The 13,791-nt window shown below is 41.9% G+C and overlaps 1 protein-coding gene across 2 annotated transcripts in view; it reads left to right on the top strand.

The window, feature by feature from the left end:
• Positions 1-4,277: 4,277 nt before the first annotated feature.
• Positions 4,278-13,791, top strand: part of RINT1 (RAD50 interactor 1) — a 42,295-nt gene continuing 32,781 nt past the window's right edge. The window contains exons 1-3 of one of the 2 annotated variants that reach the window (XM_053608600.1): positions 4,290-4,404; positions 4,803-4,848; positions 11,505-11,689. In XM_053608600.1, coding sequence (XP_053464575.1) covers positions 4,363-4,404; positions 4,803-4,848; positions 11,505-11,689 — 273 coding nt within the window. In that variant the 5' untranslated portion in view covers positions 4,290-4,362. Of the gene's footprint in view, positions 4,405-4,802; positions 4,849-11,504; positions 11,690-13,791 lie in introns of both variants that reach the window. The other variant, XM_053608599.1, reaches the window with a different exon arrangement.

Raw genomic sequence — 13,791 nt, forward strand, 5'->3', positions numbered from 1 at the left:
TCCTTATTATTATTACCTCATACTCTGTCCCACTATGATGCTTTTCTTCACATGCCCTTTCATTGTTCTTTATGTTCCCTCAGTCATTGCAAATATTTCTGTTGTTGAAATGATACACTTTAAAATTATTTATTCCCATGTTTGTTCCCTTTACCAAAAAGTGAAATTTTTAGAGGCAAACATTGTGTATAAAGCAATATTTTTCCCCTTTAATTTTTTTTCAATGTTATACATGTATAACATGTCTGTGGTTTAGAATCAAATACTTCTATAAAAACTTTGTAAGGTTTGCAAGGAAGCCACACCTCCCCTCACCTGTTTCTATGTTCTTAGTTCACAGTTACTTTACTTCTTTTAATTTTTTATCATTAATTTCATCTCTTACGTAATGTGCTTGTGTTGCTATTTCTTGATTTTTTTCACTTTTCGGTATTATCTACTGGCTTAATGGAAAACAAAGGTTTAGCCCTCTTCCTTCCCCTTCCCCCCCATATTTCCCATCCCTCCACCTGCCTGATGTATTTTTTTTTATTTGTGTTTACTTCATTATGACAAGGTAAATATTCACATTTTAGAAAAGTAGGAAAGCACAATACTTTTTTCCTCTGGCTAATAATGATCTGATTTTAGTTTGCTGTTCATCACTAAGCCAAGCCCAAACTCCTTAATGATTGTTTAAATCTTCCCCCTCCCAAGGTTTAGATAGATGTGATATTCTATCGGTTTCATCTTTGTAAAGGAATCTCTTCTGGAGTTTTCTGACCTGTACTGGTCTATGCCTAGTGTGTGTGTGTGGGGGGGGCATCTCTGTTCATTTTTCTCCTGTGTTGTATCTTCTGTGTCTTATACCCTATACCTTCTTTTTTCTTGGTTTACACTCTCATTTTAGGGGAGTATAGCCTTCAGTAGCTTCCTGAGAAAATGAAACTAAATTTTATGAGATCTTGACTGTCTAAACATTCCTTTAATCTTACATTTTATTGATAGTTTATTAATCAAGTATAGAATTCTAGTTTTAAATAAATTTCCTTTGCTGTGCATACTTGCCAATAAGTAAATACATAAATAAATTTCCTTTTGAAATTTGATAAAATTGCTTCCTTGTCTTCTAGCTTTCTTCATTGCTGTTGAGAAATTCAAACATATTCTGGTTCTTGATCCTTTGACCAGTTTTTCTCTTTGGAAGAAAGATTGTAACAGAAAATACAAGGGGTCAGAGTTTAGCCCTATAATGTTATAATTGGAAGTTGGGAGAAGGGGTAAACCCCTGGGAAAAAGAGCACAGGAGATAGGAGAGAAAAATAAGAACTTACCCTGGGAACGGAGGCATAGGGAAAAGCAAAGAAAAAGGAGAAATATAGTGTGGTCACATAAAAAAATTAAGAACAAAATAAAAAACTGAAATTCAATGTCTTTGGGCATTTGAGCTGCTATAATAAAATATCAAAGACCAGGTGGCTTATAAATGACGACCAGTTTTTCTGCAGTTTCTTTTTGCCCTTAGTATCCTTCAGTTTTATAGTGACGAGCTTTGGAGTGGTTCAATTTTTGTCAATTTTGCTGGACAGGAAAAGGGCATGACAGAATTCTGCTGGACAATGAGTGGGCCATTTCAACTGGAAACTCATAACTTTTAGTTTCGGGAAATTTCCTTGAATTATTTTGTTAATGATCCTTCCCTCCCCAACCTCTGCTTATATTTCATTTTGGAATGCTTTGTTTTTATTTACTTCTTTTTTTTTTTTTTTTTGTAGAGACAGAGTTTCACTTTATTGCCCTTGGTAGAGTACCGTGGCCTCACACAGCTCACAGCAACCTCCAACTCCTGGGCTTAGGCGATTCTCCTGCCTCAGCCTCCCGAGTAGCTGGGACTACAGGCGCCCACCACAACGCCCGGCTATTTTTTTGTTGCAGTTTGGCCGGGGCTGGGTTTGAACCCGCCACCCTCGGCATATGGGGCCGGCGCCCTGCTCACTGAGCCACAGGCACCGCCCTTTATTTACTTCTTAATTGCTTTTTTTTTTAAAGACAGGCTATTGCTCTGTTGCTCAGGTTATCCAGCAGTGGCATGATCATACCTCACTGTAACCTTCAAGTCCTGGGCTCAAGTGATCCTGGAATCTCATTCTCCTATATATAGCCTTAGTCCCAGTGGTGGGACCACCAGCCCACACTAGCACTCCTGGCTAATGGAATTCGAGTTTTCATATTTTGACCCCTGCCCCTAAATTAGTGGTCCTCTAATTTATAATCTTTTCTATTTTTCATTTTTTGTCCTCTTGCTATTTCCCTCCCCTTAGGGTGTTTCTGAACATTTATCTTTGAACTTTTTATTTCTGCTATCATATTTTTGTTCCTGAAGGCTCCTTTTTAAAATAGTATCTTTTTCTTGTTTTTTTTTTTTTTCCTTGAGACAGAGTCTCACTATGTTGCCCTGGGTAGAGTGCTCTGCTATGGCGTCACAGCTCACAACAACCTCAAACTCTTGGGCTTAAGCCATTCTCTTGCCTTACCCTAAGTAGCTGGGACTATAGGCGCCCGCCACAACGCCCAGCTATTTTTTCTGTTGCAATTGTCATTGCTGGGTTCGAACCCGTCAGCTCCGGTGTGTGTGGCTGGCGCCCTAGTCCCAGAGCTACAGGCGCTGAGACCCTTGTTTTATGCTTGCAATGATAACTCATATATTAGGATATCAATGATACATTTATGTATACCTATCTACATATAAATATATATATACTTGAGTTTTCTTTTCACTGACGGTTTCTATTTCTTAGGGTTGCTACCCCTCCCCCCCTTTTGTCCTGGTCTCTATGGTACTGCCTTGCATGTTAGCTTGTTTATGAGGTGGTCAAATACCTGGTCCTCTACCTACCTCCTGTAGCTAGGTAACTCCTGTTCCTCTTCCCTGGTAAAAGAGTTTTGGGGTGTCCACACTGGGAAAATGCATATTAGATGCGGAGTTCTCTTCCTCCATTCAGCTTCCAGAGGCTCACAGACACATCTACGTCCTCCAGTCATGAAATTAGAAGGTCATCTCTAGGGAATTTAACCAGACTTGAAAGATGAAAAGATATTGGAAACCCCCCAAATAGCCCAACCAAATAACCTTATATTGAACATGAGTTCCCATTCACATTCTCAGAACATCTGGATGTCACCTAAAATACAAATTTAGGCTGGGTGCAGTGGCTCCCGCCTGTAATCCTAGCACTGGTAGGCCAAAGTGGGTGCATTGCCTGAGCTCAGGAGTTCAAGACCAACCTGAGCAAGAGTGAAACCACATCTCTAATAATAAAAGCCCATGGGCGATGCCTGTGGCTCAAAGGGGTAGGGCGCTGGCCCCATATGCCGGAGGTGGCGGGTTCAAACCCAGCCCCGGCCAAAAACTGCACATACACAAAAAAAGCCCAGAAAAAACTAGCAGGGGTTGTGGCAGGCACCCGCAGTCCCACCTACTCAGGAGGCTGAGGCTGGAGGATTGAGCCCAAGAGATTGAGGTTGCTGTGAGCTATGACATCACGGCACTCGCCCCCGGGCAACAGAACAAGACTCTCACTCTCAAAAAAAAAAAAAAAAAAAAATATATATATATATATATATATACAAATCTAAATTATTAATATTGGGCGGCACCTGTGGCTCAAGGAGTAGGGTGCCAGCCCACATACCAGAGGTGGTGAGTTCAAACCTGGCCCCGGCCAAAAACTGCAAAAAAAATTATAAATAAATAAATTATCGGTATTAAATTTATGGAGTGGAGGGAGGGGTATCTTAAAACTCCATCAGGGGTGGTGCCTGTGGCTCAAAGGAGTAGGGTGCCTGCCCCATATATCAGAGGTGATGGGTTCAAACCCGGCCCCGGCCAAACTGCAACCAAAAATAGCGGGGCGTTGTGGCAGGCGCCTGTGGTCCCAGCTATTTGGGAGACTGAGGCAAGAGAATCGCCTAAGCCCAGGAGCTGGAGATTGCTGTGAGCTGTGACGCCACAGCACTCTACCGAGGGCGACAGCCTGAGACTCTGTCTCCAAACAAACAAACAAACAAACAAACCTCCATCAAGAGTACCAAGTGATGGGGACTGTACGGTTTCGAAAGCGACGGCTCCCTGCCCCGGCGCTCGCAGGCCCCCGAGCACGTCCAGACCCCCGGCCAGCAGGAGGAGCTACAGAGCACGACCGGCGGCTGCGCGAACAGGGCCCATCTAGGCTGAGAGGAAAACCCAGAGAGACGAAGAGAGGAAGTCGTGGCGGCGCTTAGCCCGCCAACCTCCAAGGCTGAGCCGTTATCGGTCCCAGGCCGGAGCGAACTCCGCCCGCCACCCTGGCAGTGTGTGGTGCTGAGGACTCGCGCGGAGGCGGGATGCTACCAGCCCGGGAGACCGGCGAGTCGCCGGCAGCCCCGGTGAGGCGCCCTTGACAGCCCCGGGATGAGGCTGTGGTGGCCCAGCGAGGTGGCACAGACCTCCCAGGGGAGTTAGCCCTGCCGAGGTGTCCCTGGAAGCTTGGGAAGGTGGTTCCCTGTTGCCACAGCCCGGGGTCGAGTCCCTTGCAATACCTCCTGGAAGGCATAGGCCCCGGGAGGCGGCCCTGGCAGTCCTGGCGAGATGACATGTCTTGGGAAGGTGCCACCAAAGAGGTGGCCCTGTGTGGAACCCAATTCAGACGGCCCTGACCGTTCAGGAAGGCCCCTCCCCCCGGGGTGGGTGGTGTGTGTCTGGGACACCTTCCATGTGAGTTCCGTAATGTCTTTGTCACACCTGCTTTAAAATCGTAATGTCTTTGTCACACCTGCTTTCCTAGTGCTGCTCAGAAAGTGGTGACGAAAGGAAGAACATGGAGGAGAAAAGTAAGTAGGCTCCAAACACCTTAGTTCCTTCTCAGCCACTTTCTTACAATCAGCCTTCCAACCTCTGCAACAGAAAATGGTTTTTAGCCTGTTATCTTTTAGGTGAAGTTTTTCTTTGTTTTGTATTGCGATAAAGTCACTCTGTCGCCTGGATTAGAGTGACATGGCGTTAGCCTAGCTCACAGCAATCTCCAACTCTTGGGCTTTAGAGATCCTCTTGCCCCAGCCTCCCGAGTAGCTGGGGCTACTGGTGTCCACTATGACGCCCAGCTAATTTTTTTTTTTTTTTCCTATTTTGAGGTGGGGTCTCGCATTTGCTCAGGCTGGTCTTGAACTCTAGAGCTCTAGACACCCTCCTGCCTCCACCTTTCAGAGTGCTAGGATTATAGGCATGAACCACCAGGCCTGGCCAGATGAAGTTTCTTTATCTTTAATGTTTCTAAATATGTTTATATAGTAATGCTAATTATAATCATGCACATAATTTTGTTTTTCTGAAAGTGTAAACTAGGGAATTCTTAGGAGAAGAGCACTTTCTGACCCTTGCCTCCAGCAGGGAATGGAGTGGTTTCACTGGACATTTACCCATCATTCATAACTCAGAATACTTGGGCCTGCTAGTCATTTTAATGAAGCATCAACTTATTAAGCATCAGGGATTTGGAGGGGCTAATGCTCTAGGACAGAAGATCACCACCTTAATTAGGCTCAAAGGAGACAAATAGTAATTGTTCAGTTGTACTTTTACCTTTAGTGAATTTTCAATTAAAAGTTGCTTTGGGGCTGCGCCAGCCACATATACCAGAGCTGGTGGGTTCAAATCCAGCCTGGACCTGCCGAACAACAATGACAACTACAACCAAAAAGTAGCCGGGCATTGTGGTGGGCACCTGTAGTCCCAGTTACTTGGGAGTCTGAGGCAAGAGAATTGCTTAAGCCTAGGAGTTGGAGGTGATGCCATGGCACTCTACCCAGGGTGATAGCTTGAGGCTCTGTCCCCCCAAAAAAAAGTTGCTCTAGGAAGAGTTCAAAGGATAACTGGGGTTCTGGGTCTTTGCAGTGGACAGGAAAGTTTGAAAAGTTAGTACCTCCATTTTCTACCTAGTTCAGGAGTATATGTAAGGGATATGGGCATTTGTTGTTTTACCTTAATGAGCTAGGAATGGCGGGTTATTGGAAATCAAGAACTCTTTGAGGGCTTTTGAAATGACTTTTTGAGAAAGTATACAATAGCTTTTCTACTGGGGAATTTTTCGTTCTTTTTACCAAAGCAAACAGGAATGAACAGTGCTAGGAGAAAGGAAGCCCACATTACTTTCTATGTGGCCCTTGCTCTTAACTTTGCCTGCTGACAGAATCTGCCTCAGAAAGAAAGCTCTAGGCTGTTCACAGTACATGCCATTCATAGCTGCCATCTGATACTGCCCTGTATTTTTCCACCTTTGCCCCATTCAGATGCCTAGGAAATTTGACATCTACTGAGCTGTCATTTTAATAAAATAATAGGTGCAGATTGCAATATCAAGGACTTTGTCCTTGTCCTTCCTTTTGTGGCCTAGTCAACTGTTTGTAATTAAGAGTGCTTTTTAAAAAACATAGAAAAGGAGAAACATAAAAACTTCCCAAATCACCATTGTAATTTTGAAGAATATCATTGACTAATAATGTACTTTACTACATTTAAATGGTTACTTGAAAGAGTGTAAGTTTTTTTGGTTTTTGTTTGTTTTTTTGAAACGGAGTCTTCCTTTGTTGCCCTCAGTGGAGTGCCATGGTGTTATAGCTCACAGCAACCTCAAACTCATGAGCTTAAGCAATTCTCTTGCCTCAGCCTCCCAAGTAGCTGGGACTACAGGTGCCCAACACAACACCTGGCTGTTTTTAGAGATGAGGTCTTGCTTTGGCCCAGGCTGGTCTCAAACTTGTGAGCTCAGGCAATCTACCTGCCTTGGCCTCCCAGAGTGATAGGATTACAGGCATGAACCACTGTGCCTGGCAGATTATAAGTTTTTTTAACAAGTAAAAGTAGAATTTACTTCCTAAGGTACAGTATCGTCTCCATTCACAAAATGTTTCCTGTTTCTATTTGTTTGCAGATACACCACACAATTTTTTTATTTATTTAAGATGCATTTTAAAAGAAGATAATTATGAGCTCTATATATAGTAGTAGATTATTATGTATTAACATATAAGTATTACATAATAATTATCTTTTTTTTTTTTGAGATAGAGTCTCACTCTGTTGCCCGGCTAGAATACCATGGGCACGAGCTCATAGCAACCTCAAACTCCTGGGTTCAAGCGATGGTCCAGCCATCCCAAGTAGCTGAACTACAGGTGCCCACTATAGCCCTGGCTAATTTTTCTATTTTTAGGAGAGATGGGGTCTAACTCTTGCCAAGGTTGGTCTCAAACTCCTGAGCTTATGCAGTCCTCCTGCCTCGGCCTCCCAGTGTGCTAGGATTACAAATTTGAACCCTACTCTAGTCTTCAATAATTATCATTATATAAGATAATTAGTATTAATATATAATATATATATTATTATATATTAATGAAGTTTGGATGCAGATCAGCCAATTCTGTTTATATTTGAATGACAAGAAAATAAGAGTATTGGATTAAAAGTCAGTAAACATGAATTTTATTCTCATTTACGACCTTTAAATGGAGGCTGAGGCAAATGTTGTAATTTTCTAGTTGGAAAATTAATGCATAGTCTTATGTTAGTTTTGCTTTTCTTACCCACTAGTGGGCTCTTGGTTCTCATAGTGTGGGAACAATCTTTTAATTCATATAAGCTAAATAGAAAAAAGGAAAATTTATTTTTGGGGGGTGAAGGGAGGAACAAACCAAACATAGTAGCATATCTTTTATTAATCTTTACATAAATAATTGAACAATATCTGGTATTTATATTTTACATTTAGTCATATCTTCAGATACTAATATTTTCATTTTATCCAAAGTGACAGTTGTTCTGTAATAAGGCTGATTATACCCTTTTGCATTTCCTCATTTATTTATTTATTTATTTATTTTTTGAGACAGAGTCTCATTTTGTTACCCTTGGTAGAGTTCCATGGTGTCATACTTCACAGCAACCTCAAATTCTTGGGCTCAAGCAATTCTCTTGCCTCAGCCTCTTTAGTAACTGGGGCTACAAGTGCTCACCACAATGCCCAACTATTTTTTAGAGGCTGGGTCTGGCTCTTGCTCAGGAGTCTGGAACTCCTGAGCTCAGGCAATCCATCTGCCTCGGCCTCCCAAAGTGATAGGATTACAGATGTAAATCACCATGCCCAGCCTTCTCATTGCTATTTTCTTAAAATGTGGTTGCAGTAAAGAACCATGTTGTATAAGGAGTAGCTCTGAGGAAGAGCAGGGGTGAATTCCAATCACTGTTGCTCCTCAGGAGGCTCTGTATTATTTCCCTATCTTTATTCCTTGTGCACACACTTGTTTTTTTTAATCTCTAATCTAGGCATGTTTGTCCTTACATGTGGATTAATTTAAGTTGTGGACTGAGTAGACTTGAACATGTTTAATGGCTGCAGACTGCACAGTGTAATGGCGCTACCATTTTACTAAGTTTGATCCAAGTTTTGGATTTTCTAAATTTGCTCAGAAAGAAAGAAACCATGAATAATCTAAAGAGTCTAGCTTATGCATAGAAACAAATACTTGGAAGAGAAGTAGTTTATCTCAGTTGGAATGAGAGGAGAAAGATATGGAAGTCAACTATGGGTCCTGTCACCCCTCTTTTCTTTGCCAAGAAACTGCTATAAACCTCAAGGTTTCTCTGAGGTGCAAGGCATGTAAAGAAAACCACCAAGGCATGTAAAAAAAAACCTTTAGCCGCTGAGCTAAAGGTGCCAAGCCATATACACTGGAGCTGGTGGGTTTGAATCAAGCCTGGGTCTGTCAAACAACAATGACAACTGCAACCAAAAAATAGCCGGGCGTTGTGGCGGGCACCTGTAGTCCCAGCTACTTGGGAGGCTGAGGCAAGAGAATCACGCCCAAGAGTTGGAGGTTGCTGTGAGCTGTGATGTCACATCACTCTACTGAGGAAGACAAAATAAGACTGTTTCAAAAAAAAAAAATAAATGAAAAGAAAACCACCCTGGCACAGATGGTCAGCAAAGTATGGGTAGAGATACGTGGAAAAGAAGAGCAGAACTGTTTGTCCACAGATTTAGGAAAGTAGAAAATAATTCAATTTTCTTTGAAGTAAATTGTGTTTACTAGAAATTTTTGTTCTTAATTATTTTGTTTGAATGAAAGTTGAAATTTTTTTGTTTATATACTGTATTTGAATCTTTTTCTTTTTTAGAGACAGTCTTTTACTTTGTTGCCCTCGGTAGAGTGCTGTGGCATCACAGCTTACAGCAACCTCCAGCTCTTGGGCTTAGGCGATTCTCTTGCCTCAGTCTCCCAAGTAGCTGGGACTACAGGTGCCCGCCATAACGCCTGGCTATTTTTTTGTTGCAATTTGGCCGGGGCTGAGTTCAAACCCTCCACCCTCAGTATATGGGGCCAGTGCCCTACTCACTGAGCCACAGGCGCTGCCCACTATATTTGAATTTTGCTTCATGCCACAAAGAATTAGAGGTAACTTTAATTACTTACATCTTCTTTTTTTTTTTTTTTTGAGACAGAGTCTTACTCAGTCACCATAATAGAGTGCCACTTGCCTTGGGTAGAATGTCGTGGCATCATAGCCTCCACAGTAGGTGGGACTATAGGTACCTACCACAATGCTTGACTAGTTTTTTCTAATTAGTAGAGATGGGGGTCTCACTCTTGTTTAGGCTGGGCTAGAACTTCTGAGCTCAAGCAATCCACCTGTCTCAGCCTCCCAAAGTGCTAAGATTATAGGCCTGTGCCACCATGCCCAGCCACTTATGTCTTAATAAGGATCCTGTGCTACAAGAAGATCTTAGGTGTGCTGCAAAAGTTTTTAAAGAACATTAATTAAATTATTTTCAAAAGGAGTTCAAAGCACAGTAAGTATATATTTTTTACTCTCGCTTTGATCAACATAATTTCAGTGCCTTGGAAGTTGAACTATAGGTACAAGTGTGCTGTGAGGTAAAAAAGGGTTGGTGCAGGCGTCCTCAAACTTTTTAAACAGGGGGCCAGTTCACTGTCCCTCAGACCATTGGAGGGCCGGACTATAGTTTAAAAAAAAAACTATGAACAAATTCCTATGCACACTGCACATATCTTATTTTGAAGTAAAAAAACAAACAGGAACAAATACAATCACACCGCCTCATGTGGCCCGTGGGCTGCAGTTGAGGACCCCTGTAGAATGAAAAGCTAACTTGCCAAATGATGAATTTTCAAGCGTAGACTTCAACACGGGCTGTGGGCTCTTTCACATTAAACGTGATGAAAGCAAAGCTATACAGTATTCTTGCTTACTAGGCATTATTTGCTTTGTTTTAGCAAATCCTTAATAAATGTTGTCTCCATTACTGCTCTTCTCAAAAAATAGCTTCAAGGTATCAAGTCTCCTGTTTTTGTCATATTTCATAAGTCCAGTGTGAATTGGACCAAGTCTGGTTTATTTGCCATGGAAAGAATCTTATTTTAGACTATACAGTTATCCGTTGCATCAGTCATTTTGATTTTTATCCTAGTAATTTGTGATTTTTTTTCTGTTTCTGACTGGGACATTTTTGTACAATGGCATATGAAGCTTTTAAAACCTTTTTACTCGAGGACCGCATGCCCACCTGTAATCCCAGCACTTGGGAGGCTGAGGCAGGTAGATTGCCTGAGCTCATAAGTCCAAGACCAGCCTGAGCCAGAGCAAGACCCTGTCACTAAAAAAATAGCCTAGTGTTGTGGCTGACATGTTAGTCCTAGGTACTTGGGAGGCGGGAGGCAAGTGGATCGCTTGAGCCCAAGAGTTTGAGGTTGCTGTGAGCTGTGCTGCTATGGCAGTCTATGGAGGGTGACCAAGTGAAACTCTGTGTTGTGGCCTCACAGCTCACAGCAACCTCAAATTCTTGGGCTCAAGTGATCCTCTTGCCTCAGCCTCCCAAGTAGCTGGGACTACAGTGCCCACCACAACATCCGGCTATTTTTTTAGAGATGGGGTCTTGCTCTGGCTCAGGCTGGTCTGGAACTCCTGAGCTCAGGCAATACACCTGCCTCAGCCTCCTGAATAGCTTGGACTATAGGCACTTTTTTACTCTTTTAAGAAGGTATTTTTACTCATTGGTGACCTTTTCAGATTTTTTTCATATACTTAAAGTATTTCAATACTGTTTTTTTGTAATATTTTAAAACAAGGATCCTCCTTTTGTGTTATTCTAGGCCATACCAATTGGTTCCTTACAAATTTTGCAAAAAATATTATGCACTGATATGCCAATATCTATTGAAACCTGAGGTTCCTAGGTCAGAGTTTAGGAATTTTCACTTCACTCTGAATTTCCTCAGTTCTTAAGCATCTTATAGTACTTGGTTGTTGCATTGCCTCATAGCTATTCATCTGAGTAGTCTGTGTGTGTGTGTGTGTGTGTATGGTGTATTCTTTATTAATTTTTGAAGGTAAATATATTGACTTGTATGTCTTGTATTTCATTTAACTCTATGGTACTTAGTGATGTGGCGTAATTGTTATTCTTTTGTTTTAGGTGACATAAATATTGCAGTTCTTGTTGGAAGTGAACAAGTCAGTGAAGGTACAGATAATGGTGATCTCCCTTCTTACGTGTCTGCATTCATAGAAAAGGAAGTTGGAAATGACCTTAAGTCCTTAAAGAAACTTGATAAACTCATAGAACAGATGACAGAAAGTAAAATGCAATTAGAAGAACAGGCAAGTATTAATTCAGTGAAATCATATCAATACTGTACTTGAAGTATAATGTGAACAGTCACTATTAGACAAATAGTCTAATCATTTAAAACTGTGTAAATGGTTTTAAGGACCTGTTTTACAAATTTTGTAAAAGATAAAGTTCCTACTGATACAATTTATGTCTTGAAAACATGAGAGCTAACATTTTACATAGCTTTTCTTTTTTTTTAGAGACAGAGTCTCACTTTGTCGCCCTTGGTAGAGTGCTGGGGCATCACAGCTCACAGCAACCTCCAGTTCTTGGGCTTAGGCGATTCTCTTGCCTCAGCCTCACAAGTAGCTGGGACCACAGGCACCTGCCACAACACCCAGCTATTTTTTGTTATAGTTCAGCTGGGGCTGTCTTTTTTTTTTTTTTTTGAGACAAAGTTTCAGTTTCTCACCTGTGATAGAGTGCTATGTGTCATAGCTCACAGCAACCTCAAACTTTTGGGCTGAAGTGATCCTCTTGCCTCAACTGCCCAAGTAGCTGGGACTACAGGCACTGCCCACAACGCCAGGCTATATTTAGAGATGGCGTCTTGCTCTGGCTCAGGCTGGTCTCCAACCCATGAGCTCAGGCAGTCTTCCCACCTTGGCCTCCCAGAGTGCTGGGATTACAGGCATGAGCCACCACATCCGGCCTTTTACATAGCCATATACATTTTTATATAATGACTTAAAGTCCTTTTACAAGTCCGTAATTTCATGGTATACAAAAATGTTTTAACACTATTATTTCATATTTTTATAAATGCCTATATAATTAGGAAACATGGAAAAGGTGTGACATAGTAATAGTTATTTCTGAATGGTGGTTAATAGGTGATTTATTTTCTAAATATTTTTATGAATCTTCACATTTTCTTTTTTCAATGAACATTTTACTTAATTCTTTAAAAGCCCAAAGAATATAACTTAACCAAAAAGTAATTGAGCCCCTTTACTTGCAATGGTGTGTGTCAAAGATAAAACATTTTTATCATATACTTACTAAATCAGGTTAAGTAAACTCTGTGTGGGTATGTGAGTGTGTTATCCCTAGGTGTCAGTCATCTTTTGTTCTCCCATCCCTATTACCTAAGTCTTTGACATCTTGTCTTTCTACTCTACCTACTACTGCTCTCCAAGTTTAGGTTGGCTCTTTCTTTTCCGTTCTTGAAGACAGGTTGATGGGGGAAGTCACACAGATAAGTAGATTGATGCCAACCCAGGCATGTGGTCTGCCACTGTGGCTGAGTCTTCAGCCCCACTGGCAATCCTTGCATGGGAAGGTCGTTCCTCACTACTCCCCTCTGCTGTTCTTCCAAATTCTCCCTAAGATACCTACCTGAACTGGCCATTCTGTCCTTTCTTTTTCCCAAACAGAAAAAAATTGAGGCCTAGCATGAATTCAATAGCATGAACCTAGTGAACAGTCTACCTCAGATTCCACAAGTATATCTATAGCCATTCTTACCTCTTCATTCAGCAAAGTATCTAAGTAAGGCAGACTTTATGGCCCAGGTCCCACCTGCCATCTCAGTGACCTTGCTTTACTCTTGCACTTTTACCCTGTGTTCCTCAAGTAGTCCTGTCCCCTCAGCATGTGGACATATACAGGCCTTTTCCACAAAACCTAGACAAACAAAAAATCCTTCTCATCTTTTAGTAGGTGTTAGTTCTTTCCTTTGACTGTCAGGCTTCTTCAGAAAGTCATTTTTATTGTCTGTCTCCAAGTTCTAATTAGCTGTTCATTTTTTTTGGTGGGTTTTGACTGGGCTGGGTTTGAACCCACCACCTCCGGCATATGGGACTGGCGCCCTACCACTTTGAGCCACAGGCGCCGCCCTTAGCTGTTCATTTTTGACCCACTGTAATCCACCTTGTTTCCCTACTGACCACAGAATCTTTTTTTTTTTTTGAGACAGAGTCTCACTTTATGGCCCTCAGTAGAGTGCCGTGGCCTCACACAGCTCACAGCAACCTCCAACTCCTGGGCTTAAGCGATTCTCTTGCCTCAGCCTCCCGAGTAGCTGGGACTACAGGCGCCCGCCACAATGCCTGGCTATTTTTTTTTTTTTTGTTGTTGTTGCAGTTCA

Source organism: Nycticebus coucang, chromosome 11 (assembly GCF_027406575.1).
Source record: "Nycticebus coucang isolate mNycCou1 chromosome 11, mNycCou1.pri, whole genome shotgun sequence".
Lineage (NCBI taxonomy): Eukaryota > Metazoa > Chordata > Mammalia > Primates > Lorisidae > Nycticebus > Nycticebus coucang.